Below are 23,083 nucleotides of genomic sequence, written 5' to 3'. Positions count from 1 at the left end.
TTTTTTTCTTCCTTTTTTTTTTTTTAAGCAAATTTGTTAAACTCTGTTTTTACATTTTATATGATGCCACAGACATTCTTTTGTCAAGGTAAAGGTTTAAAAATGTTACTATTTCCAATGAAATGCTTTGATTGGAGTAGTCCAAATTTTAAAAAGGGGGAAAATGCCCCATTAACACTCAGTTTTGCTTCTGTACTCCACCACAATGGAAGCGGTGTACAGAAGCAAAACTACAAAAAGAGTCTCAGAGCTTCCTGTAAATTAACAGACGACATGGAGCCGCTGGTCTGTCCATCTCTTGTAGCGCAGCAGCAGTTGTCAACTTTTTCTGTCCCCGCTTGGAACCAGAACATGGTTCATACCTCCCGACACTTTAATGATCAACAACATTAAATTAAAAACAAAACAAGGATCCAAATTTATTAGTGTCAGCCAACGTATTTTTTTCATGCATAAATCATTTCCTTTCAACTTGGATTTACTCCAGATTTTTTCTTTCAACCAAGGTGGGAAAGTGTTACAAAAGTTTAAAAAAACAGACATTTGAGTCTGCCTCAATTGTGGTCTATTATTTCCGAATATTAGTGTACCATATTAAACAATGTGGTGAACACTATAACCACAGTAGAGGAACATCAGCATGTTAATCTCACAGCCTCACTTAACTCGTGCAGTTGTAGATTTGTTCAGGTTCCTCGATATTACTTAAGTCAGTTATCTGCTTTCTTCCCTACCCTGACTTTGTGATTCATCGGCTAACAGCTAAACTTAATATTAAAATAAGCTCTGAGGAAAGGCCAGACATATTTCTTTTGCTCCTTGATAATTGTTCTTGTATGGCTTCATTCTTGGTCATTTGTGTGATGTGTAAAGGTTAAAAGTACATGGCCGCTTCACAGTTTGTAGGCTTTGGCTTTCCACTGCTCGTATACCAGGTTAGCAGCCACTGCATCTTCAACTCCCATTCCTGTTATTAAAAAAAACAAAAAACAAAGACATTTTCAAAGCATTAAATTTCTTAATGAGATGAAAACATGAAGTAGAGGCCAGATTGTGTGGCTTTAAAGAGTGAGACTTACCAAGGGACTTAAACACGGTGGTCTTCTCTCTGTAAGCAGGTTTGATCCCATTAATAACATCTCCGAGCTCTGCAAACACCTCAACCTGCAAACGGCACAAACGCTGTAATATTCTTCCTCACATAAGATGCCAGTGACACACACACTGACCTGTAAGCATAACAGGAGATGACACACTGACCCCAGAGAGGATGACATCACCGGACTCTGCCATTGCTCCCTCCCTGCTGTCAGCATACACCACAGCCTCCTTCATCAATGAGTCATCCAGTTCCCGCCAATCTGGCCTGCAAGCTCCCACCGCTGGTTAGAGGAAAAGTAGAGAAACTGTTTTTCTTTTTAAAATTATTTTCTGTAGTAACCGGTAAAAAAACGCTCCATCTGTTTCCTCAGTTTTGCATAACCATCAATGTAAAAAAAAATCTCCCCCACTTCCCTTAAAATATTTTGTGGGTGAATTACTTCTCACCTGCCACATGGGCCCCTGGTTTGACCCACCGGCCACACAGCACTGGCTCTATAGACCTGGTTACTGTTACTATTACATCCGCTCCCCTCACTGCTTCCTCCACTGAACCACACACCGTCACGGGACCGCCAACTGAGCGGCGAAACTTCTCCGCTCCCTCCCTTCTGTGGTTCCACACCCGTACCTGAAATGAAGTTTCAGGGGAAGCGAAACAACCAACAAATCTTTGATTAGTTGGTGCAGTTAATGCATTAATATAGCTGTGATCAGTAACTGAGTAAATACTAAATGCAGTTTTTAAGTAATTTAATTTATTAAGGGATAAAAAATATCCAAACCTACCTGGCCCTGTGTGAAAATGTAATTGTCCCCTTGTTTGCAGATTTAAACCATGCTGGAGCATGAATGGCCTGTTTAAGGTCCTGTCAAAACATCTCAATCTGATTTAAGTCTGGTCTTTGACTAGGCCACTCCCAAAGCTTAATTTTCTGTTTATTGAGCCAATCAGAGGTGGACTAGCTGGTGTGTTTCAGATCATTGTCCTGCTGCAGAGCTCAGGGCATGAACTGATAACTGGACATCCTCCTTCAGGATTTTCTGCTAAAGCAGAACATCCTGGAATCATCAAGGAAACCAGGTGCTGATGCAGCAAAGCCTCCTCAGATCATCACATTAACATCACCATGTTTGACTGTTGGTTTGATGTTCTTTTTATGAAATGCTTTGAGTTTTATGGCAAGGTTTGAGTCCCATTACATGTGACTAATGGGAGTTCAGCTTTTCTCTCGTCAGTGCACAGAATATTTTCCCAGGTGTCTTGGGAATCATCAAGATGTTTTTGGCAAATGTGAGACGAGCCTTTCTTTTCTTTTTGGTCAGCAGTGGTTTTCATGTTGGATCTCTCCCATAGATGCTATTTTTGCCCAGTCTCTTTCTTAATGTGGAATCATGAACTCTGACCTTAACTGAGACAAGTGAACCCAGCAGTTCTTTAAATGCTGTTCTGGGCTCTTCTGTGACCTCCTGCATGAGTCTTCAAAGTGCTTTTGAAGTAATTTGGTAGGCCGGCCACTCCAGGAAAGGAAATTTTCTCCATTTCTGCATAATGGCTCTCACTGTGGCTCACTAGAGTCCCAATTTTGGTGCTTCTTAGAAATAGTTTTACAACCCTTTCCAGACTCATAGATGTCACTGATCTTGTTTCTCAGCTGTTGTGTTACTTTTTTAAATCTTTTAAGCCTGCTTCAGTTTGTCACAGAAGTTCTGTGTAAGTGATTTCTTTATTCAGCAGTAGGGATGGGTACCGGTATCCGGTTCTGACATAAACGGTAGTAACCAGACCAAAAAGCAGCACACATTTCGGTACTCTGAATGGGACATTTTGGACCAACATTTTACACAGCACTCTCTACCACTATAATAGAAAACACCACATAAGGAAATATCTTCTGGAGGAATGGTACTTATCTCTAAAGAACAGCTCCAAATACCTGGAGAATTAATGCTAAAGAGCATTAAGAGTGTTCTGGTGGCACACGTCAAAAGACTATTGGTTTTTCCTTTAACATGAATGTATGGGTCATTCATACAATGTTCAGGTACTGCTGCTACTGTTACTGGTCAGAGATCATTTTAAATACCGACATCTGGCAAAATATAGAACACATTTTTATCACTTTCTCACCGACACCGCTAGCAGGTCGGCAGCAGGGACTGCTCAAAGGAATGCTTTGTGCACATGCTTACTACTGTCCCTCTCTGTCAGCCCCACGAAGCTCAGCAAGCTGTGCTCTCACACATTTTGCACATTTAATAAGAGCCGACATCCTTCAGGTAACTCACAGTATGTTCAGTTTTGTGCAAAAGTCTGGGGTCCCTTATGTTGCACAGATTTCTTTAAATGAAAAAATAAATAAATGAAAACCCCTGCAGCAAACAAGCTTCTTAGTGGGGCAGACGTTGCACTTGCTTCTTATTCTTTAATAAATATGTAATAGTATGCTGTACTTAACGTATCATGTTCTCTAAAATAAATATATTTTTTGGAAGCATACCTCTTTAAATGAAAGCATTTCAGTGAAGGCTTTATAGTGACTCAGGGCTTGTTGGCCGGTCCCCAAGATGGCCAGAACCTCGGCTCCATGGCGCATCAGCAGCTGCATGACACACCAGGGCAGACCCAGAAGTTCAGAGCTACAGCAGGATTTCCAGAATAGAAAAGGCATGCTGTGAATAAATCGAGAGCGGAAGTACCTTAGCCGAGATTGCTGAAGCTCCAGCAGTACGCATGTTAGTGATTGCCTCTCCATCCATGACCTGCGGGTTGGAAGCATGAGACTGCAGCTCATAAAACCAAAGCCATCAGAAAGACAGGTGCATGCGGGGATTGAACTCACAGCTTTCATATGCCCGGACTCGGGATCCAGCAGCAACACTGTGGCTGACACTGATGGCAAAGTGGAGCCAGCCCCCCTGTTGTAGAAGCACACTAACTTTGTGGACAGGACTCCGTCATTCTCCATGTATGTAGGCATCAGCCCCAGAAACCTAGAAACGAGAGCGAGTTTCAACCAGCAGTAGCTGCACCCTGTTAATGGTTGATTTGTGCTGAAGCACTCTTGAAGCAGACGGAGGGCCTTACCCGTTGTGTTTCTGCAGGGGCACCGTGGAGCGCACAGGCTGGATAACCTCCGCGCTGTCCCGGCTGGAGAACTTACCTAAAGCCTCCTCCAGACGGGGGATCAGCTCTTTGTAATGCAACAGGCTCTCAACTTCACGCTCCCATATGATAACAGGAGGAGCCCCAGCCATGGCTGCTGCTTCTGAGACGCTGATGCGGAACTGACTTAACTGGTTTGGTACAAAATTTGAGTCAACATCGAGCGGGATTTGAGCTGCGTTCAAGAGCCGCAGTAAAGCTTTTTTAAACATGTTGCGCGGAGAGAGGCGGGACGCACAGAGGAGGCTGTATAATCCACTGCGCTTTCCAAGCGCCAGGCTCCCGTAGTCTGTGATTTGGCACCAGTTTATGGGGAGAAAGTATTCAAACAAGCCAATCTCAGGTTGATACCCACTTAATCCGTGTTTAAGTGTTGCAGTTTCTACGCAAACGATTGTGAAACAATGTCCTGTCTTCACATTATAACCAGTAACGGGGCCAGCTAGATGCTGCTTTCTTTGACTTCCACAGTTGTTAGTATTTGTATGACTGTAGAAATTCGGAATTATGAATTCATTACTTTTAATTGACAATTTACATCCGTGCTTTTGAGAACGTTTCCCGACTGATTATTTATCCTGATGCAAAAAAAGGAAACAAATTGTAATTAACATTTTGATGTAGTGATCAGTGTAAGAACGTGTTTTATACAGTACTGTACAAAGGTTTTGAGCCAGAAAAAATTGGAAAGAGATGATCGATTTATCAAAACACATGCAAAAACATACGGAATTACAGCATATACAGCAAAAACAGTTTGTTGGGTCAGTGTTTGGTATGACCACATTTATTCTTTCAATTCTCTTAGGATAGTTTGCCTGTCATTTCTTTAAGTAGTCTTTGAGAATAGTTGTCAAGGCTGCTTGACTTCTGCCATGCTGAAGACAGTTTGAACCAAACATTTCAAAGCCATCACTAAATATGACCTGTTTGCCACTGATTTCCATCCCAGTGTTTCTGTAACCTGGTGTACCTCAGCCTTTTCTCCATGTTTCCTTCCACTGAGACCATTTCTGATAAGGCTTCAGTGAAGAATAGATGCATCTCTCAGGTCCTGGGTCAGGTCTCTCAAGGACATGATTTTCAGATAGTCCTCATCTGCTATTTTCTTTGACACACATCAGACCATGCAGAGATACGCCCCGTTTTCTGTTACTAACCATTTGGGAATCACTTTGTTTGAACTCATCTTGAAAATTTTTTTTTAATGAACACAAGACCAGGTTTTAAAAAATAACAAAAAGAATTATTTTATTAAGTGAGCAGGGCTACTACAAACTCCTGATGAGAAACATCGGTCCCAAAAAGCAAGAAACAAAACAAAAACACAATTAAACATGATTTCCCCCCCTCATGTTTAATCAAACAAAGGACAGCACTATTTAAAATGGGTTTTTTTTTTCCCCTCAAGGAGTTTTTGTCAGTGAAAGAAAAATCACACAAGCAGTCTCTCAATGGCCATCTGAACAGACTGGATCTGTGGCTTGAGCTGAGACCCCTCTTTTATAGTGACTGAGGTAGCGATAACGGGGCGCGACACCCCACAGGCCCGGCCCAAGGCCTGCTTGGAGCGGACGAACACGTAGGGGACGTTCTTGTCCTCGCAGAGCAGCGGCAGGTGGAGGATGATCTCCAGTGGTTCCGCATCAGCAGCCATCACGATAAACTCAGCGATGCCTCTGTTCAGGGTTTTAGTGGCTGGGGAAGAAAGAGCAACTTGAATACAGCAAGTTTGTTCTTGGAAACAAAAAAACAAAACAATGCTCAGCATATTACAGGTTACACAAGAAAAAGTGCCCTTCATTACTGCTGCACCGTTATTCTTTTTGTGGCCCACAACAAAAATACAAGTGTCTGTTTAACACATTTTTCACAAGCACTTAGTAATTCATATAATAAAAGCACTCAACATTGGCTAATCATTAGCCTCCACAGGAAGACACAGCTACGGTGTAATTTAACAATTATCTGTGTAAACAATACTAAAAGTTATTTTTCTTCTCGCAGGCATTCCATTCATGCAGAAATCAGAGGCTTGTGACTAAAGCTTGTTGTTTAAAGTGAAGAGAAACCACGTTTCGAGCATGCTGGTGTCGCCTGTCCACTCAAATGCGTTCATTAACAACTTAAATATTAATTTGCACCGACCGTGTCGCACGGCACGTTGTGTTTACCCACCTTCGTTGGCTCCCTTCCTCAGTTGCTTATAGTTTGAGGCTTGCTGCACCAGATCCAGGATAGTTTTGGTCAGCGTGGCATCGGCCAGCGGGTAGGCCTTTGGGTTGACTTGTGCTTCAGTCTGCTCACCACACAGAAACAAAGTAACTCCATGTTAACCAAGAGAAACCAGTTAACGGGGGAAAAAAGTCACCAGCACCGTTTCTGGTCACTTCTACTGAATTCTGCACTTAAATTACTATGCTCGCTGGTAGCTAACTAGCTACTCTGTTAGCTTGCTCGTTCGAGAAGACACTCACCATGGTGTTTTTGTGCTATTCGGGCCCTCTCGGCGAAATGCTTCACGGAGGACTATTTTAATTCGACTGGCTTCTGAAAGATTAACGATACGATGCAAAATGCGATCTCCTGTGATGTATTTTACAGCGGTACCAACTCTCTAAGCTCCGTCGCATGCAACGAGTCCAAACGTTTGCCACACGTGTGGTGTGAGGCGCATGCGCGCTGGCGAAATCACAGGAAGTGCTTTGGGAGAAAAAAAACGTTGTTAATAAATTGAAAAATACAACGAAACAAGTCACTTTCATTTTTTTTTTTTTACCAAATAATAGACAACCTGGAAAGGGATTACATTTTTTTATTGAACAACAAATACCTTTTAAAATGAATACACAGAATTTTTTTTCTTTTCCCTTCAGCTGCTCCCTTCAGTGCTCAGCATATCTGCCCTGTGCCAAAGTAGTTCAACCTGGCAACATTCTGTTCTTTCACAGCAACCCTCCGCATGTGCTTCTTCACTACATCCATGAACATCCTCTGTGGTTTTCATTTTATCCTCCTGCCTGGCAGCTCCACATTCAACATCCGTTTACATAATTTCTAGTCCAATGAAAAAAAATATTTAACACATAAAATTATTTTATTTTATTTTATTTTATTTTATTTTATTTTATTTTATTTTATTTTATTTTATTTTATTTTATTTTATTTTATCTCCAGGGCAGCAGAGGGCGCGCGGTCACTGACTAGGCACCGTTTACAAGCGAAGAAAGCGCTGAGCATTCTGGGTAGGGCACTTTGAAGCCAGCCATATTGCTTCATCGTCCTGACCCAAGGCAAGAGGGGAGATGAAGGGGATTCGGGGAATCAGTCAGTTATCGGTGAGGACTCGGGCAATGTGTCCTACGTGTCTGTGTGTCGGAACATTTGCACACCGAGCTGTGGGCTGTGTTTGTTAGACGGTGTCTAAATTCCGGGTCGTGTCCGGGCAGGCTTTGATGAAGAGCAGACGAGGAAGCAGTCAGCTAAGTCTGGTCATGAATGACTCCGAGCATAACCAGCAATAACCTGCTAGTTACATCACGAACCCCGCGGATTTTAAGTCATTGTACACCCAGCTTAATACTGTCTATTCAGTTAATTCAAGTAAGGCTTAGAGAAATCAAACTAGTTGGCGTCTGAGAGATGAGAGCTAGCTAGGTTCATGTTTATGAAGGACCTAGCCGTCGAGTTGCTTAACTTACATTTCCATTTCACTATCTAATTATATCTTCCTCTTTCTAATCTGCAATATTGTGCAATTATTGCAGTTTGGATTTTGCAGTAAACATCTACACTTATGTGTGTTTACTGAGTGAGAACCTTTGCAGCCTGAAATGGTAGATTGTAGCTAGTTTTAAAAAGATAAGTTCTTACTTTTTCACATTTGTCGTTAAAGGCTTGTAATGTTGTTTGCCATCGTTCTGATGGAACACACCAAGAACCATATAGAGGTTGTTATTACATTTCAGAGTACATTACAATCTTACAAATCCTTGATACCTTCAAAGATAATTTGGAAGAATTAACCTGCAGATTAAAACCAGGTGATATGCTTAAACAAAATGCAGAACAGAGACTTAAGTGGGCCTTGTCATAAGATTATTTTTTTCACCTGCATAATTCTAGCTTCATAGTTAGTCACAACATTCAGTTCTTTTAGTACAGACTGCCCTACTAATGCCATTGATCCCATTATTTTAAAGTTTGTGCTCATATCAGCCAAAAGGCCAGCAAAACATTAGTTGTAATGTCCTGCCTTCCTGTATTCTTTGTTTTTTTTCCCCAGACAAGGTTTTATGCAGCCCAGGCTGCCCGTAAGGTGGAGGTCACTGGTTTTCATCCACAGGATGTTCAGGTCAGTGGTTGTTGACTTCTTTTTCTTCTCTGCAGAAACGCTTCTATGCGGCTGCCAGAAAAGACCAGTCCCTTGCTCAGCCCCTGGCTGGCCTCAGCCTCTCTCCCAGGGTTGGCCATTCCTACCAGGATGTCCACGTATGTCGGGCAGTGATGAAAATTGTAGTATATATTGGTTGTGTTTTAAGCTTTATCTGTTTGTTTCACCTTGCTGAATATAAATGTTAAGTAATCTAACTAAATGCCCGCATTATCTGAGCTGTATAAATGAAAGCCAAGGAAACCAGTTAACTGAATCACTGCCTATAACTCAGGGTACTAAGAATGCTAAAGGACATCTCTATATGTCTCCAGGTGACCAGGCTGCCCAGTGGGCTGGTTATCGCTTCACTGGAGAATTATTCTCCAGCCTCCAAAATTGGAGTCTTCATCAAGGCTGGGTGTCGTTATGAAACCCCTGAAAACCAGGGTGTCACCCACCTCCTCCGGCTGGCGTCCGGTCTGGTATGTAACTTAAAAAAAATCATCACATTTAGCTTGAAGTAACCATTGTCATCATCAACCTTGGTTCTTTGGTGTTGTTGAAAGACAGAAATGAGTAAAGCTGCAGAAGCACCAGAATACAAACCAAATCTTTATTCAGTTTTAGGTAAAAGTCTTATTTTGAGTAGAAATATAACAGTGTTTACATATTAAAAAGCCTGCACAACTGTTGTTAATAAATGGAGCTTAAGACCACTGCTTTTGTAATCATGTGTAACATTGCTGCATTTCAGTTGACATGTTACTTAACTTTTCTACCTTTTCAGACAACCAAGGGAGCTTCAGCTTTCAAGATATGCCGTGGAATTGAGGCAGTGGGAGGCAGTCTTAGGTCAATAACTAAAAGGTTTATCCTGTAAATAGTCATTTAATGCTGATTTTTTTTTAGGTGTCTAATTGTATATCTGTTTATTTCTGTGCAGCGTGACTTCATCCAGAGAGAATATGACCTACACCGTTGACTGCTTAAGAGATGACATGTGAGTCTCTGCATATCACCTGTGTGTATGATGTGTGTTGACATGATTGAGTAATAGTAATAATAATGTAATGAAAATGTTTGAAGTACTAGGAGATACTTAAAGAACTTTGTCTCTTTCTATTTACACACTTTTCCATATTTTGTTGAAATGACTACATTCACTGGAACATATGAATGCTCTGAGATGTGATGTTGCAGGAGTGATAACTGTCTTTTCCCGCTTGCTCTATTATTGGTCTCTAGTGACACAGTGATGGAGTATTTGATCAATGTGACAACAGCCCCCGAATTCCGTTCGTGGGAGGTGTCAGACCTCACCCCAAAAGTAAAGGTGGACAAGGCACAAGCTGCACAGAGCACCCAGATAGGTGGGTCCTTTGTTTCTCTTACAACACTCAGTTTTTGAAAGATTTTTAAGGGATCTGTTGTTTTAATATAGAACTACTTAATTTATATTCCCAACTGTGAGCCTGATTAATATTTTAAAAAGCTTCTTGGTTGTTCGATTAATCAATAATTACCCTGTAGAGCCTAGATACCAAACTGTCATATAGGGACAGTAATGTTCTCTCTGTTTTTTCTTCACCATGAGTGCGCTGCAGCTAACAGTCACCCATCCATCTTTTTCAGGTGTGGTTGAAGGTCTGCATGAAGCTGCCTACAAGAACGCCCTGTGTAACTCCTTGTACTGCCCAGACCACATGATCAACGACATCCACTCTGAGCATGTGAGTATATATTTTTATTTGTCTTTTATCAGTACGAAACGTACAAACTAAAACAATTATGAATTATTGCAATGTTTCCATTTTTCCCCAGCTGCACCAGTTTGTCCAGAACAATTTCACCAGTGCAAGAATGGCCCTTGTTGGACTTGGTAAGTGTTAGGATTTAAAGTACTTTCCATATAAATTAAGAAGTAGCCAGATTTTGGATAAACGATAACAATGCTTACCTTTCTACTAGGTGTTGACCACACTGTGCTGAAGCAAGTGGGAGAGCAGTTCCTCAACATCCGCAGTGGAGCCGGCACCACAGGGGCTAAGGCACAGTATCGTGGAGGTGAGGCGAGCTGGCTGAGAGGGGGAAGGAAAAGGAAAAAATATAGGATTTAAGCAAATTTTGAATGAATGATTCCAACCTGAGAAATTGATAGACCTTGCAGACTTCCCTGTCTCATGACCTCGTGCCCATTTCCAGGTGAGATTCGCCTGCCCAGCACCAGCAGTCTGGTCCATTCAGCCGTGGTGAGCCAGTCAGCAGCAGCAGGCACCAGCGAGGCTCTGGCCTTCAGTGTGCTGCAGCATTTACTGGGAGCTGGGCCGCACGTCAAGAGAGGAGCAGGCGTCGCCAGTAAACTGGTCCAAGGTGTTTCCAAGGCAACAGCAGACCCCTTTGATGTGAGTGCCTTTCACTTTTGTAAGATAAATTGTAAATAAGCCATACGCCTACAGAGCAGTGTGTCTGCACATTAACCACAAAAACACAATCCCGCTTTATTCTAATTCAGTCTTCGTCTCCCACACCAGGTCACTGCTTTCAATACAAGCTACTCTGACTCTGGTCTGTTTGGGGTCTACACCATCTCTCAGGCTGCAGCTGCCGGTGATGTGAGTATGCCCCGTAGTCTTGAAAATAATTTTTCTTTACTTTTCCCCCAAATGAAACTGCTATTGAGAGCACTGTTTCACTCTTCTCTGCAGGTGATCAAGGCTGCTCTTGCCCAGGTGAAGGCTGTTGCTGACGGTGGAGTCACAGCTGCTGACCTCACTCGAGCAAAGTGAGTCAGACAGACAGAAACAGGATGAGAGAGACCCGACAGAATGTACCTCTGACAGAAAATGTACATTTTCTGCTATTTGGCTATAGAAACGCTGGGGGAAGGAGGGGGGAGGGGTGTGTACTTAGCGTTTATTTTAAAGATTTTTAAATTTTCAGGTTTAGGTTAATGAAAGAAAAATCTAGTGACAAATAATGCTGATAGATTCATCGGTATATAGAGTAATTAAAATTAGCTTCTTTTTTTTGTTTTTCAAGGCAGGAAAAATATGAAAGGGGCCGCTGGCCTGTATAAAAGGAAGATGTTACATGCGCACTGGATTGTGTTATGTAATTTAAAAATCCTTTAAACACGCTGCAGTAGAGAGAAGCATCTCATTTTTACTGGCATTGTATGATTTATCTGCCTTCAGGAAGTGAGTTCAGACTTCTCCCACAGCTTGTAATTTCTGTTTTTGTTTATTTTTTTGTTTTTTGTACAGCTGCCACTTGTTGCCTTTTTTGTGGCGTCATTGTTGATATAGAGCTAGCAGATGTTTTGGACATTGATCCCAATTATGAATTTGGCTTCTAAGTGTTCACTACCAAATGCATCCTTTCATTTGCAGTGGTGCATTTTCAACCCTCCCTAAAAGCTCAAACCCACCTGATGTTTAGAGTCTTTAAGGAACAGTCTGTCTTGGGTCTATTTGATGAGTCTGTGGAACGGTTCTGGTGGCCTGCAATTACTTTTAATTTGATTCGGGGTGTGTCACAGTCTGCTTTTGGTAGCACGTAATAGCTGACTGATGGCTTCACCTCTCTGTCACTGGCCCCACTAAAGAATGCAGGTCCACTGCCACTTGGGCCTTTCTTCACACCTGTCTGCAGCTGCAGTCGACCCCTGGTGGAGGCTGGCCAGCTGGACCCAGCAGCTGCTCTTGCCAGACTGGTTTCATGTTCAAAACACCCCCTAACTAGGACCTGACTCACTACTGGATGAAGCTCTGCCCTCCATCACCTCCATATTTCTTTTTTCTTTTTACTCATTCCTGTATTTTTTTTAAAATAACATTTGCAGATAAATAAGATTCCTTATTAAAACTTTTAAACAATTTTAAACTATGCTAACTGCATAATGTTTAATACATTCCCCTCCTCATTTCTTTCTGCAGGGCTCAGCTTAAGTGCCACTACCTGATGTCTCTGGAAACCTCAGAGGGTTTGCTGGAAGCCATGGGCAGTCAGGCTCTGACTGATGCATCCTACCAATCCCCCGAAGAAATGTCCAAAAAAATTGACAACATTTCCTTGACTGATGTTGCTAATGTAAGACTTTGTTTTGTTTTTTGTCTGTGCTTTGTCGTAGTGTAAAAGTGGCGTGTAAACTTAGCTCTTCTTCTTTTTTTCAGGCTGCCAAAACATTCGTATCTGGAAAGAAGACCATGGCATCCAGTGGCAATCTTGTAAAAACACCCTTCGTGGATGAGATCTAAATCCCACCCTCATCACCACACACTCAAGCGTGGTTGACAGCAAAGCAGAATTCGTTTCTTCTACATTTGAACAACAAAAAAAGGATTATTTTACAATGGTGTTCTCCTCAGACATTTGTCGTAACAACACTGGGTATTTATAGGTGTTGAAACAGTATACTTTCAGGTGATGCTGCTCTGGTGCATCACACTCATGTGTCCACGTTAACTGTATAGCTGATGTAAAATAAGGAATAAATTCTATCTACCACACCGAGTTTAAGGTCATTGGTGTCTTGAATAAAAGTTTGAGTTGGTGGAAACTGATCAAATCAGACTTGAGTTTACTTGATCTGATAATAACCACAGTGTGGCTGCATGCTTTCGGGAATGGGGCTTTAGTCCCCACCGTGTGTGTCCAGGAAATTATTACCACCTACATAAATCTGCACGATGGAAAAAAAAAAAAAAAGCTGCGAGAGTTTACGGATTTTCTCGCGAGAGTGACGGGCGTGGAGACGGGAGGGTAGAGGTAGGCTGTCTAGATTTGAGTTTGTCTTCCTCTGAGAAAGCAGGGTCATTTTGCGAGGAAAGAAGGCGTTCAGTGAAGAAGTAAGAAAGCTGGATGTGCGAGTGTGGGGGGTGAAGCTCCGGAAAGCCGCTTTAATGTGAGCATGGGCGGCGTTTTCCGCCTGTGGTCTTCCCGAGGTAGGAAACAGCTTCCATATGTGGGGAGAGAGATCGGACTGTTCATGCAAACTCAGGCACCAAGTCCAGTGCATGCATAAAACAGTATTTTGTTCTTTAAATATAATCTCCACTCGTGTTTTCCCCACGAATATCACCGAGATGCGGTGGAGCGACCCGTGACCCCCTGCAGCGATACTCCCCTCCTGGGCCAGCAGGTCGGGTCAGTCAGTCCACTTTCGGAGGAACAACAAAGAGAAATCACCCCATGCATGGACATCAAACCACCGGAAATTAAATACAATGTGAAGAGAGGGCGTGGAAGAGGCACAGGCCAAATTCCACAGTGATGGGACACGACATGCGGGTTTAGGTCACTTCTCGATGCCCTGTCTCCCTCGGTCCCTCCTTTTGTGTTCACCGACATGGATAAACTCACGGTGATATCAGGATGTCTCTTTCTAGCTGCGGACATCTTCGCCATCGCCAGCGTTGCCAACCCGGACTGGATCAACATCGGAGAATCAGGCGGTAGGTTGCGGACACTCCAGCACTGTGTTTTGTTTTTTGTGCTTTGCATGTGGGGAAGTCGGGGTGACACAGGAAAAGGAAATCTACCAACAACCACATGAGATGAAAAAGTTTACCCACTGTAGAAAAATAAGCAGACAGCAGAACAATTGTGGAAGATTGCACTCTTAATTCTGTCTTCTTATTAAAAACAACAACAAAAAAAGCTGCTCAATAACAACCAGCTGCACACACTGTTTCACTATTTAGGTATGCAAGGCTTTCCTGTTTGTTTCAAGGGATAAAAGTCTCTGACAAGCACATGGCCTGATGCCACAGCCACCATGCTTTACTGTAGGAGGGCATCACCTGGTTTAACCTTGCATGATGGGTGCAGTTTTCGTCTCTTACGCTGGAGAATCTTTTTTTCCCTCCAGCTCTCAGAGTCCTTTAAATACCATTTGGCATGCTGTCAGCTGTTTTCACACATGCAGTGCATCCCTGAACTTTGGAAGGTCAGGTTCTGGACTGTTTTCTATTATTAAGATGAAAATAGTCCAATAGGTTCATAGCATGAGATCACCAGACCTGACTTCTTCACCTTCTACCCTGGCAGCACCCTCACCTAAATCAGAATATTTCCAGAACATGCAAAAAGTGGCCTTTCTCCTGCGCTATTCAGCACGTGAGAAAGAACAACAGGGAACTCAAGTGTCTTCCTTTTGCTGCCCCGCCATTAAGACTTGTTTCATGGACTACTGCTGAGATGGCTGTTCTTCCTCCAGGTTCTTCTGGCTCTACCGGGGAACCTAAAGCTCCATTATGGTGACCGCTCTTTGATAAGGACCTACTCACTCTTTTGGTCACTTTGGTCATCTGCTGTTTCACAATTACTGAGGTCATGGTGTTTATGGAAACACAGTTTCTTTGATCTGTGTTTCACCAACGTCACACTGTGGATGTCTACAGAGTTACTTGGACTATGGTGAAGTCCTGATAGATGTGTTTTACAAACTATGTCCAGTCCATTCAGTTTGCTGACAGTAGAGTCCTGCCACGGTTTTGACACATAAGGATAATTTAAAGCAGATAGTGTGTAGTTGGCCTGCGTTTGTGATAGGCTTGCAGCAAAGGCACCAAACCCTTCCAAATGATAGATTAATACTTTTGCAAAAAGTCTATTAAAAAGGCATACACTTGTTGTTACAGGTAACTAAATGTACACTGGAGGACAAACATTTATATTTTAAATGATTATACAATTTAAGAGTTTGGTTTGCTCAGTTTGGTTTGCTCAGCTGTTTTTGTATAAAATTAGATGATTAGTGGTTATTGGTAAGCGTGCGCTACAGCTGAAGATGTAGTTTCAGCCTTCCTGGTTATCTGCTTATTGCAGTAAAGCAATACACAGATGCAACATCCAAAGCTAAACATTGACTAAAACTGGCACAAACGACTGTGTGCACAGCTGCACGAGGCTCTTGTCACCTCCATCAAAATGCTTCAGAGGAGCAGAGACAAGGATATAACAGCCGTACTGAGTGGTCATTACAGGATTGAATTTGTTCTTTAAAAAATAAATGGTTTCAGCTGCTCGTTAAGGATATAAGAAGCGGTTATTTTTGCACGATTAAATGAGAAACAGGTAAATTTTTCTTTTATAAAATGCCGTAGTTGTAAACGAACTGAAGCTCAGAAAGAGCTCACATTGTGAAGCTCTTATCTCCCGTTCCTCAAAGTAAATAATAGTGTGAAATGACTGTAGTAAAAGCCTTGTGTGCCTGTCTAATTAGCTGGATGGTAATTACCTGAAGGCAGGAAGTGCTGTGTGGGACTGAGGATGTTTGACTTTTAATTGGACCTCTTGGGAAAGTAATTTTTTCCACCCGGACAATTAAGTTCTACATGCTCAGTTCTGACATAATTCATTTTAGCCGTGTGTGCTCAGTGTAGTCACGTCTTCCTCAAACTGATAAATATATATCGTATTGTGTAAAACAAATTCTAATCCTCATTTAGGTGATTCAGTTTGAAGTAATCAGTATTTTCCTTACAGGGACACCGTATATTAAATTACTAGTGCAATCACTCTCAGAGAGATTGTCAAAGGTTTTCAAATATGTCAATGAGTGCAACTCGAGAGGATTCAACTGGTTTCAGCTGGTTGTATTTTGGTTAATTCCAACAGAAAAGGAAGGCTGAGCTCAAATGTAATAGTTACATGTGAATTTCTGTCTATGTAGACAGTAACAGATATGTGATTTTCGATGATTTATTGCAGCTAATTGCTGTATTATCAGAAACAGACTGCATGTAATTGCCAACTTGGCCCCATTTAATTGCAGACTGATGGCAGACTGACTGTTTTATGAGAACATCTGTGGCAGGTTTTAGCGACAGTGTTGATGTGCTTGATAGTCTTATTTTGCAGCAAAAAAGTAACTGTGAGAGTTAGAGAACCTTATCTTATTGGATAAAACTGATATTGACAAAGCATGTCACAGAATGGTAAAAGTCGGAATAATATTGTATCATGGGATGTCTGGTGATTCCCATCTGTAGCCTACATGTATGACTGAACATTTTCGAACACGCCGAACACTTCAAGCACAATTGATGCCAAAACATTCAAAAAGTGCTCGAGACGGAAATCTTCAGCCACCACAGGGTCAAATGGCACATCAGGTGTTAAGTGCCTGAGTTTAGGTGCTTTTTATATGACCTCCACAGTTAGCCATTCGCTTTTTAGGTGTTGATTTTCTTAGTTAGGTTATCGACTGCATACTTGCTGGAAACCTAGCTTCGTTTCCTTTAGGTAATGAAAGATTACTTGTGAAGTTCTTCCTCCAGTTTCCTGTAGACAGCTGATTGCGTTTAGTGACCCAAACAAGCTGTAATCAGAATCTTGCATTTCTGTTCCCGGTCTGTTCGGATGAGCAGATGTTTGTCCCTCAGGGCAAAAGCTTTCAGAGTTTGGATGATTGTGTGAATGTGTAGCCACAGCAGACTTGATTTTTGGATCATTAGGGCAGTTTCCAGGGAAATGGATCCACCATTTGCACTTTCCTCCACCCTGTGGTAAGAACAGGATGTCCTGTGGAAATGGGGTCTAGGTCAGCCTGCGGGGGGATCTGACTCAGGCCTGATGTTTCCTTCAGCCGGCCGTTCTATCATCACCCCAACATTAGGATCTTTGTTAACATGCATGGTCTAAAGTATTCGATTCTTTTTATGTGAAGCAGCTTTTTGTGCTGTACTTGTCTCGTGGGTGGAGTGAAAAACCACATGTGCATTTACAAATACTTAACAGTTAAATCTAAATTGACAGCGGCTTGATTGCTGTGAGTACCAGATGTTTATTCAAATGCGGTTTATTGTATTTAATTCCCTGCCAAATTAAAAGATGTTTCAGTGCTTCACTGTTTTTTCCTTCTCTCTTTTTTTATGCGGTTTGCTTGTAATCACGTTAAGTGTGTTAATACTACACTCATTGGGTCGAAATAACCTTGATTGCATTGCTAAATGCTAAAAATGAATACAGCTTCTCTTCTAAAGATAATTCAGGGAAAGAAAGAAAACAGAGTGAGGCGAGTGAACAAATGATAGTGTGGGAGGATTTTATTTAGCTTTTTTTTTTTCCACTCTCAGTGCGCGCACTGGTTTGCTTGGAGTCTTATCTTGTTGGCGTGGATGCAAAGTTGAGCAGATGCAGTCTCTGTTGGGCTCCAAGTGCAGACAGTAGCCCTCCTACCTGATATCACAGCACCCACCAGGCCTCTGGGAGACAGGAGGCCATCAGAGGACTCGCGCCACTAATCTCTTCATTTCCGTTGCTCTCTCTGTGCATGATGCTTTGCCGTTTTGTGCCAGAACTCCTGACCTGTTTGATATCATACTGCTGCTGGTGTTCTACCGATCAACCAGTTTTTTATAATAGCAGGTTCCTCGGGCCCCTGTGGACTGTGGTGGGGAGGGGAGAAAGACTCCTGCAGGGTCATCATGTCAACACAGTGTCTTTCTACAACATTAAACACTACTCACAGTAGACGTGAAGCTTAAAGGGAAGAGTCTATCAGTCACATACTGACTATTTAACCACATTAACTACATGCAGATTGTGTGTGTTTGTGGCATAGACTGTAAATAAAAGATGTCTCCTCCATTTCTTCACCCATCTGATCTAAATGAGAAAGTGTGACCACTGCATGCTGCCCGCCGCAAGGTATACTCTGCTTTGTCGTACTTTTTGTCTCTAATGTGGGACAGAATGTAAAAAGTGAACATTATGTTGCACTCAGTAAACTGTGAAACTAGTGATAAAAATCATAAACTCCTCAAGACGGTGTTTACTGAGCTCTTAGATCAAGTGAGCATACAGTCTTTGAAAGCTGCCCCCTTCAGGTCATTAGAAATGATGCCGGAATAAGGTCCTTCACCATCGGCTTAACTTTCTCAACCTGAAAGTTCATTGTCTATTAAAGTCTATGGTTTGTGTTACAGAAATAACCCACCCCACAGCTGTGATGTCATTTCTTTCCGGTGTTACTGATTGGTCCATAAAAACAAAGCAATGTTATATTTTTCCAGCTACAAAGGGGAAAGAAACACAAATACATAAATCTGTTAAGTGAAATAACAAAAGCTGCTGTGGGAAAACTGGGCGTGTCTTGCTAGCAGAAACCAGACCTGGAAGTTTCAGAGGATAAGCACAAACAACAGCAGAGAAGTCTTTTTGTGTTTTTGAGGTTTTTAGGGCCAAGTACAATAAAGTAAGTATTGTCTGCATCTAGAAGTATAAAACTGTGGGTCATCCAGGCTTCTAGGTAAAAGTTTTAGTTTCATTTCTTTCATCTTTCATAGATGAATATATCTGCACAATGGAAACATATATAAAGTGATAAGTATTGGGGTCTAAATGACCTTTAATTTCAGTGGGAACCAAGACATAAAACGAGTCATGGTTTATTAAAAAGATGCAGAATTTGCCCCAGCACAAAGTTTTAAATAACTCAGTTTTGGCCCTAGAAGTTGTACTTCTACCACCATCTTTTCTGTGGTAGAAATGGCCCATGTTGCCCTCTGATAATATTTTCGGTAGTGGTCCTAGAACAGATCCCTGTGGAACTCCGTGACTTTTATGTGGATGGATCAGTGTAAATAAGTCTATGACAGCACAACTGTAAATAGTGTCATTAGTAAAATACTGTGATCAGTATGCAGCACTGAAGTCTAATAGCAGTGTAGTGATATACTGACTGAAACTCTCCAACGATCCATTCTCATGCATTTCGTCACATTTCCTTTGCAGCAGGCTTTCTTACCTGTCTCACAACTCCTATTAGTGGAGAAGAGATCTTTCGATTCATACTGTGCCAATGACAAGATTTATCCTGTATTTCAAAAGGTTTTTTTTTTTGGAGTACCTTTACCCGTCATTCTTTGGTGAAAATGTACAGAACCAGCACTGCTTTGATGAAAACCTGAATCGATATTCACCTGAAATAATCAATACCATGTTCTATAGAGACCATTGTGTATGCCACACAATGATGTTTGCTTATTGTGTGTCTCAATGTGATTTTTCTGCTTTGTTGATGGATGCAACATCACAAACCTCATTTTTCTCATATTTCACCTACCTTCCTTCCTCTCCCCAGGCTCTTTGACTTTGGGTCTCGTCCGGCAGTGCCAGACCATCCATGGCCGAGATCGGACCTGCACCCCCCCACGGCTGCCGGGAGAATGGATCACCGTGCTGCTCTTCATCATCCTGGGCATCATCTCCCTTACAGTCACCTGCGGTCTTGTTGTGATGTCACACTGGCACCGAGAGGCCAGCAGATATGCCCGATGGATCGCCTTCACGGGGAGTACGTATCCACTGCCACAATTTGCACTCAATCAAAAAATGCGCTCAAATAATCTTTTTCAGTTTCACCTGCGAGCGTGGCTCTGGGATGTGTTTACAGGCCTGTGGTTACTCACAGCGGGGATTGTAAAATGACTTTTTCCCTTTCTGCAAATGACTGGCTTATGTGCTCCAGCTAAACTTGAACTTGCTGAGATTTGCAGTGCAGCTGTGTGCTAATGGATGTAGAGTACCAAACCAAAATTATATAATAAATTCAGAAAAAAGCTGTGAAATAAACTTCAGCTACCTCTGCATCAGAATTATTTTCACTGTGGGAAAGCTCAGGTAATCATGAAAACATAAAAATATATATAAGGAGCTCTGTTTAATAGCTGCTAGTTTTTATTTTCGTAGAAAAGAGACATAATTAGTGTGCAGAGAGTGTCATATTACTTTAAATGTTTAAAAGAAAAACATTCAGGTTAATAACAGCTGGTCAGTGTTTTGGTAAGTGGACTGGTGCTTATATAGTCCTTTTCTACTCTATTACAGCACTCAGAGCATTCACACACACGTTCATACAAGTGCATTTTTTACGTCTAATGCTTTTAATCTAACATTCACACACTCACACTCCGATATCAGGGGCAATCTGATCAGCAGTTTGGCCAAGGATGCTTTAAAATGCATTCTGGTGGAGCCAGGAATCGAACCACTGACCTTCTGATTAGTAGGAGATGCACTCTACCTCCTAAGTGACACTTGAGACCCCAAGATTAACTCCATCACTGACTCCACCATCTCAACAGCCAGAACGGCCCACTGTGTAGGCTGCAACTGTCTTCAAAGCGGCTTTGGTGAATCAAAACTGCAGTAAAATGGAGTTTGTATGCTATCAATTCGGGTCAAGTTGGATTTTACATGCAATCAGTTTAATAATCAACTGTGGAAATTGTTGCATACTTATAAATTCACCTTAACTACTTACATTCCAGCCAGCACCCACAGATTTGAAACTCCAGGGTTTTCTCCACAATTAGTGACGTAACTGTTGCACGATGGGGATTTAACCATCCTGCAACACAGGCTTTCAGCAATGTTGCTTTTCGGCAATTTTTTGCAAACATTGGGGTTGTTGGACACTCAAACGTTGTGGAATCAGCGGTCGATGCAACTTGGTCACTTGCAAAAATATTTTCGGGGCTGCTATCCTGTTTTTACTCTGGTATGACTGAGCGATTAGTTCTGCAGCAGAATCATTGGTGCTGATGCTTCTCTATCCTTGTATTTTCTCATTGCAGTGATCCTGTTCTGTATGGCTGCGTTCATTTTCCCAATTGGATTCTACATCAACGAGGTTGGAGGACAGCCATATAAGCTGCCCAACAACACAGTGGTGGGCTCCTCCTACGTACTCTTCATTCTGTCAATATTCTTCACCATAGTGGGACTGCTGTTTGCCGGGAAGGTGTGCCTGCCCGGCTGACAAACTCACGTTCTCTTTTTAAACGCATAAAAAACCGCTACCACTGGAAGCCAATGTCGTTAGAACGAACTCTCCTGCGGCAGAGCTGGAAGCGTCGCTGAAAGCTGAGAAGTACTTGTCTTTCCCTCGCCGATGAATTGTCGCAACCGGAGCCAAAACCGCTGCAGTCCATCTGTGCATGTGTTTGTTCAGAGGCCGAGCAGGTGCAAGGAGCTCTGAAACGGCCCTCCTTGTTTTCCTTCGTGAACAAGAAGCAGGGAAGTGAACAGAAAACAGATTATAAAATGGCAAAAGTGACATGTGAGCTTTCGAGGAATTTAAGGGGGCATTGTGAACGTCTGAGCTGTCATCCTAAAAATTCACAACAGGCGACGGAGAGCTGTTGTTCTTCTCATCTGAACCATCAGGGACGATTTGCACATGTCAGGCCTGATAGCAGTCTGAGGCCCTGATATTGGCCAGTCAACCTCTGTATGATGTCTGTTCTTCCCCCAAACACTGCTACAAAATAATATAAGCTGCATTACTTTTATTTATATGATAGATTTGGAAGTGTATGTTTTAAAAGGCCAGCTTCTCTGCAGTGCTATGTCAAGTGGATCATATTGCCTTGAGGATGGTTTACTGCAATGGAATAAATATAAAGTTCATGATACAAGAAGTCATAAAAATGCTATTTCTGAGTGGAATGTAAAATGGGCTATTAGCAACAGCTGCCCAAAGTTTGTAATGCTTGAGTCTGTGAAATGTGTCCGCACTGAAGGAAGAGGAGCTGTTGAACGATGTCAGAGTTTTAAGCTTTTAACATTGTGAATAATCAGTGAGGAAAAGGTCAAGCCTGTTGTGGTTCTCTGTTAGTTTTACTAATCTTATTGATGTAGTAAACTGATTTTTCACCTTTTTTTTTTTTTAAAGAATATTTTATGGATTAAACAGTGCAAAGAATGATAGAATCATCGACTTGTTTTATTCATCTATAATGCTGATGCCTGTGTGTGTGTCTGTGCCTTTTTTTTTTTCAAATCACTGATGTTTGTAATTGTGCATGGAAGGTGTCATCGCATTAAAATTATGACAAGGGAATACCCATTCCTTTTATTTTTCATGCTTTTTCTCAAAATAATGCTGTGTGCATCTATGATGTTTGAACCACACACACAGTGTCTGCAGTAAGAGCAATCAAGGTCACACTTGAAGTTGTAGTGTGTGTTTATTGTCCTCAATGTCAACCATTACCATACTAAATATCTACACTCAACACTTTGTTAGGTACACTCTCATTAAACAGCTGATTAATCTAGCCAATCATGTGGGAGCAATTCTGTGCACATATAGGTGTCGTTCAGGCAGACTGCTTCAAGATGGTGAACACTAACTCACAAATAACCAGTCATTACAGTCAAGATATGAAGAACAGCTCAATTCAGTTCTGTTCTATTCATATGCTGCTAATTCACTGTAATAGTCCCCTCAATGTATATTTATTGTAAGATAAAGACCCTAAAATATTAGAGAGAAACCCCAGTTAGCATTTAGCCTGAAGGCAGCACATCACATATGAAGCACAACCAGAGGAGTCCCTTTGAGCAACTCAGTGACAGTGGGAAGGTAAAACTCCTTGGCAGGAAGAAACCTCCAGGGGAACCAAGCTCAGGGAGGGGCAGCGATCTGC

The 23,083-nt window shown here is 41.9% G+C and overlaps 4 protein-coding genes across 5 annotated transcripts; 2 read left to right on the top strand and 2 right to left on the bottom strand.

Moving 5' to 3' along the window:
- Positions 1-394: 394 nt before the first annotated feature.
- Positions 395-4,494, bottom strand: crym (crystallin, mu). Its single transcript, XM_082543840.1, has 8 exons — positions 4,190-4,494; positions 3,945-4,095; positions 3,802-3,864; positions 3,603-3,704; positions 1,549-1,732; positions 1,261-1,382; positions 1,080-1,164; positions 395-967 (listed from the first exon to the last, which is right to left on the bottom strand). Exons 1-8 carry the CDS (start codon positions 4,477-4,479, stop codon positions 894-896), a joined length of 1,071 nt encoding a protein of 356 aa, XP_082399966.1. The 5' UTR covers positions 4,480-4,494; the 3' UTR covers positions 395-893.
- A 997-nt stretch (positions 4,495-5,491) lies between these two features.
- Positions 5,492-6,960, bottom strand: LOC309713458 (NHP2-like protein 1). The gene is made up of 3 exons (XM_082545100.1): positions 6,745-6,960; positions 6,446-6,566; positions 5,492-5,965 (listed from the first exon to the last, which is right to left on the bottom strand). Exons 1-3 carry the CDS (start codon positions 6,745-6,747, stop codon positions 5,703-5,705), a joined length of 387 nt encoding a protein of 128 aa, XP_082401226.1. The 5' UTR covers positions 6,748-6,960; the 3' UTR covers positions 5,492-5,702.
- A 515-nt stretch (positions 6,961-7,475) lies between these two features.
- On the top strand, positions 7,476-13,154 carry uqcrc2b (ubiquinol-cytochrome c reductase core protein 2b). Of its 2 annotated transcripts, none has more exons than XM_082543456.1 (14): positions 7,476-7,605; positions 8,657-8,758; positions 8,975-9,124; positions 9,430-9,494; positions 9,586-9,642; positions 9,888-10,012; positions 10,275-10,372; positions 10,464-10,521; positions 10,611-10,706; positions 10,845-11,044; positions 11,174-11,254; positions 11,348-11,424; positions 12,578-12,731; positions 12,815-13,154. In XM_082543456.1, exons 1-14 carry the CDS (start codon positions 7,573-7,575, stop codon positions 12,896-12,898), a joined length of 1,380 nt encoding a protein of 459 aa, XP_082399582.1. In that variant the 5' UTR covers positions 7,476-7,572; the 3' UTR covers positions 12,899-13,154. The 2 variants fall into 2 exon arrangements, with proteins under 2 accessions (XP_082399582.1, XP_082399583.1); XM_082543457.1 differs by lacking the exon at positions 8,657-8,758 and adding an exon at positions 8,553-8,621 and having other exon boundaries at positions 7,492-7,605.
- A 95-nt stretch (positions 13,155-13,249) lies between these two features.
- On the top strand, positions 13,250-22,502 carry LOC309712570 (modulator of smoothened protein-like). The gene is made up of 3 exons (XM_082543458.1): positions 13,250-14,095; positions 19,732-19,944; positions 21,227-22,502. The coding sequence occupies exons 1-3, from the start codon at positions 13,990-13,992 to the stop codon at positions 21,409-21,411; spliced, it is 504 nt and encodes a 167-aa protein (XP_082399584.1). The 5' UTR covers positions 13,250-13,989; the 3' UTR covers positions 21,412-22,502.
- The last annotated feature ends 581 nt before the right edge of the window (positions 22,503-23,083 follow it).

Source organism: Aulonocara stuartgranti, assembly GCF_965226115.1.
Source record: "Aulonocara stuartgranti genome assembly, chromosome: 8".
Lineage (NCBI taxonomy): Eukaryota > Metazoa > Chordata > Actinopteri > Cichliformes > Cichlidae > Aulonocara > Aulonocara stuartgranti.
Note: the sequence above shows the minus strand (reverse complement) of the source record. Positions and strands in the feature narration are given on the sequence as shown.

Excerpts from the sequence above, each read along its gene's own strand:
- LOC309713458 (XM_082545100.1), bottom strand. Across the intron at positions 5,966-6,445 it reads GAGGAAGGGAGCCAACGAAG|CCACTAAAACCCTGAACAGA; the intron begins GTGGGTAAACAC and ends TTTCTTCCCCAG.
- LOC309712570 (XM_082543458.1), top strand. The coding sequence starts at position 13,990 with ATGGATAAACTCACGGTGATATCAGGATGTCTCTTTCTAGCTGCGGAC. Across the intron at positions 14,096-19,731 it reads CAACATCGGAGAATCAGGCG|GCTCTTTGACTTTGGGTCTC; the intron begins GTAGGTTGCGGA and ends TCCTCTCCCCAG. Across the intron at positions 19,945-21,226 it reads ATGGATCGCCTTCACGGGGA|TGATCCTGTTCTGTATGGCT; the intron begins GTACGTATCCAC and ends TTCTCATTGCAG.
- uqcrc2b (XM_082543456.1), top strand. The coding sequence starts at position 7,573 with ATGAAGGGGATTCGGGGAATCAGTCAGTTATCG. Across the intron at positions 9,125-9,429 it reads TCCGGCTGGCGTCCGGTCTG|ACAACCAAGGGAGCTTCAGC; the intron begins GTATGTAACTTA and ends CTACCTTTTCAG. Across the intron at positions 11,425-12,577 it reads GCTGACCTCACTCGAGCAAA|GGCTCAGCTTAAGTGCCACT; the intron begins GTGAGTCAGACA and ends TTCTTTCTGCAG.
- crym (XM_082543840.1), bottom strand. The coding sequence starts at position 4,479 with ATGTTTAAAAAAGCTTTACTGCGGCTCTTGAACGCAGCTCAAATCCCG. Across the intron at positions 1,165-1,260 it reads GTGATGTCATCCTCTCTGGG|GTTGAGGTGTTTGCAGAGCT; the intron begins GTCAGTGTGTCA and ends TGCCGTTTGCAG. Across the intron at positions 968-1,079 it reads CACCGTGTTTAAGTCCCTTG|GAATGGGAGTTGAAGATGCA; the intron begins GTAAGTCTCACT and ends TTTTAATAACAG.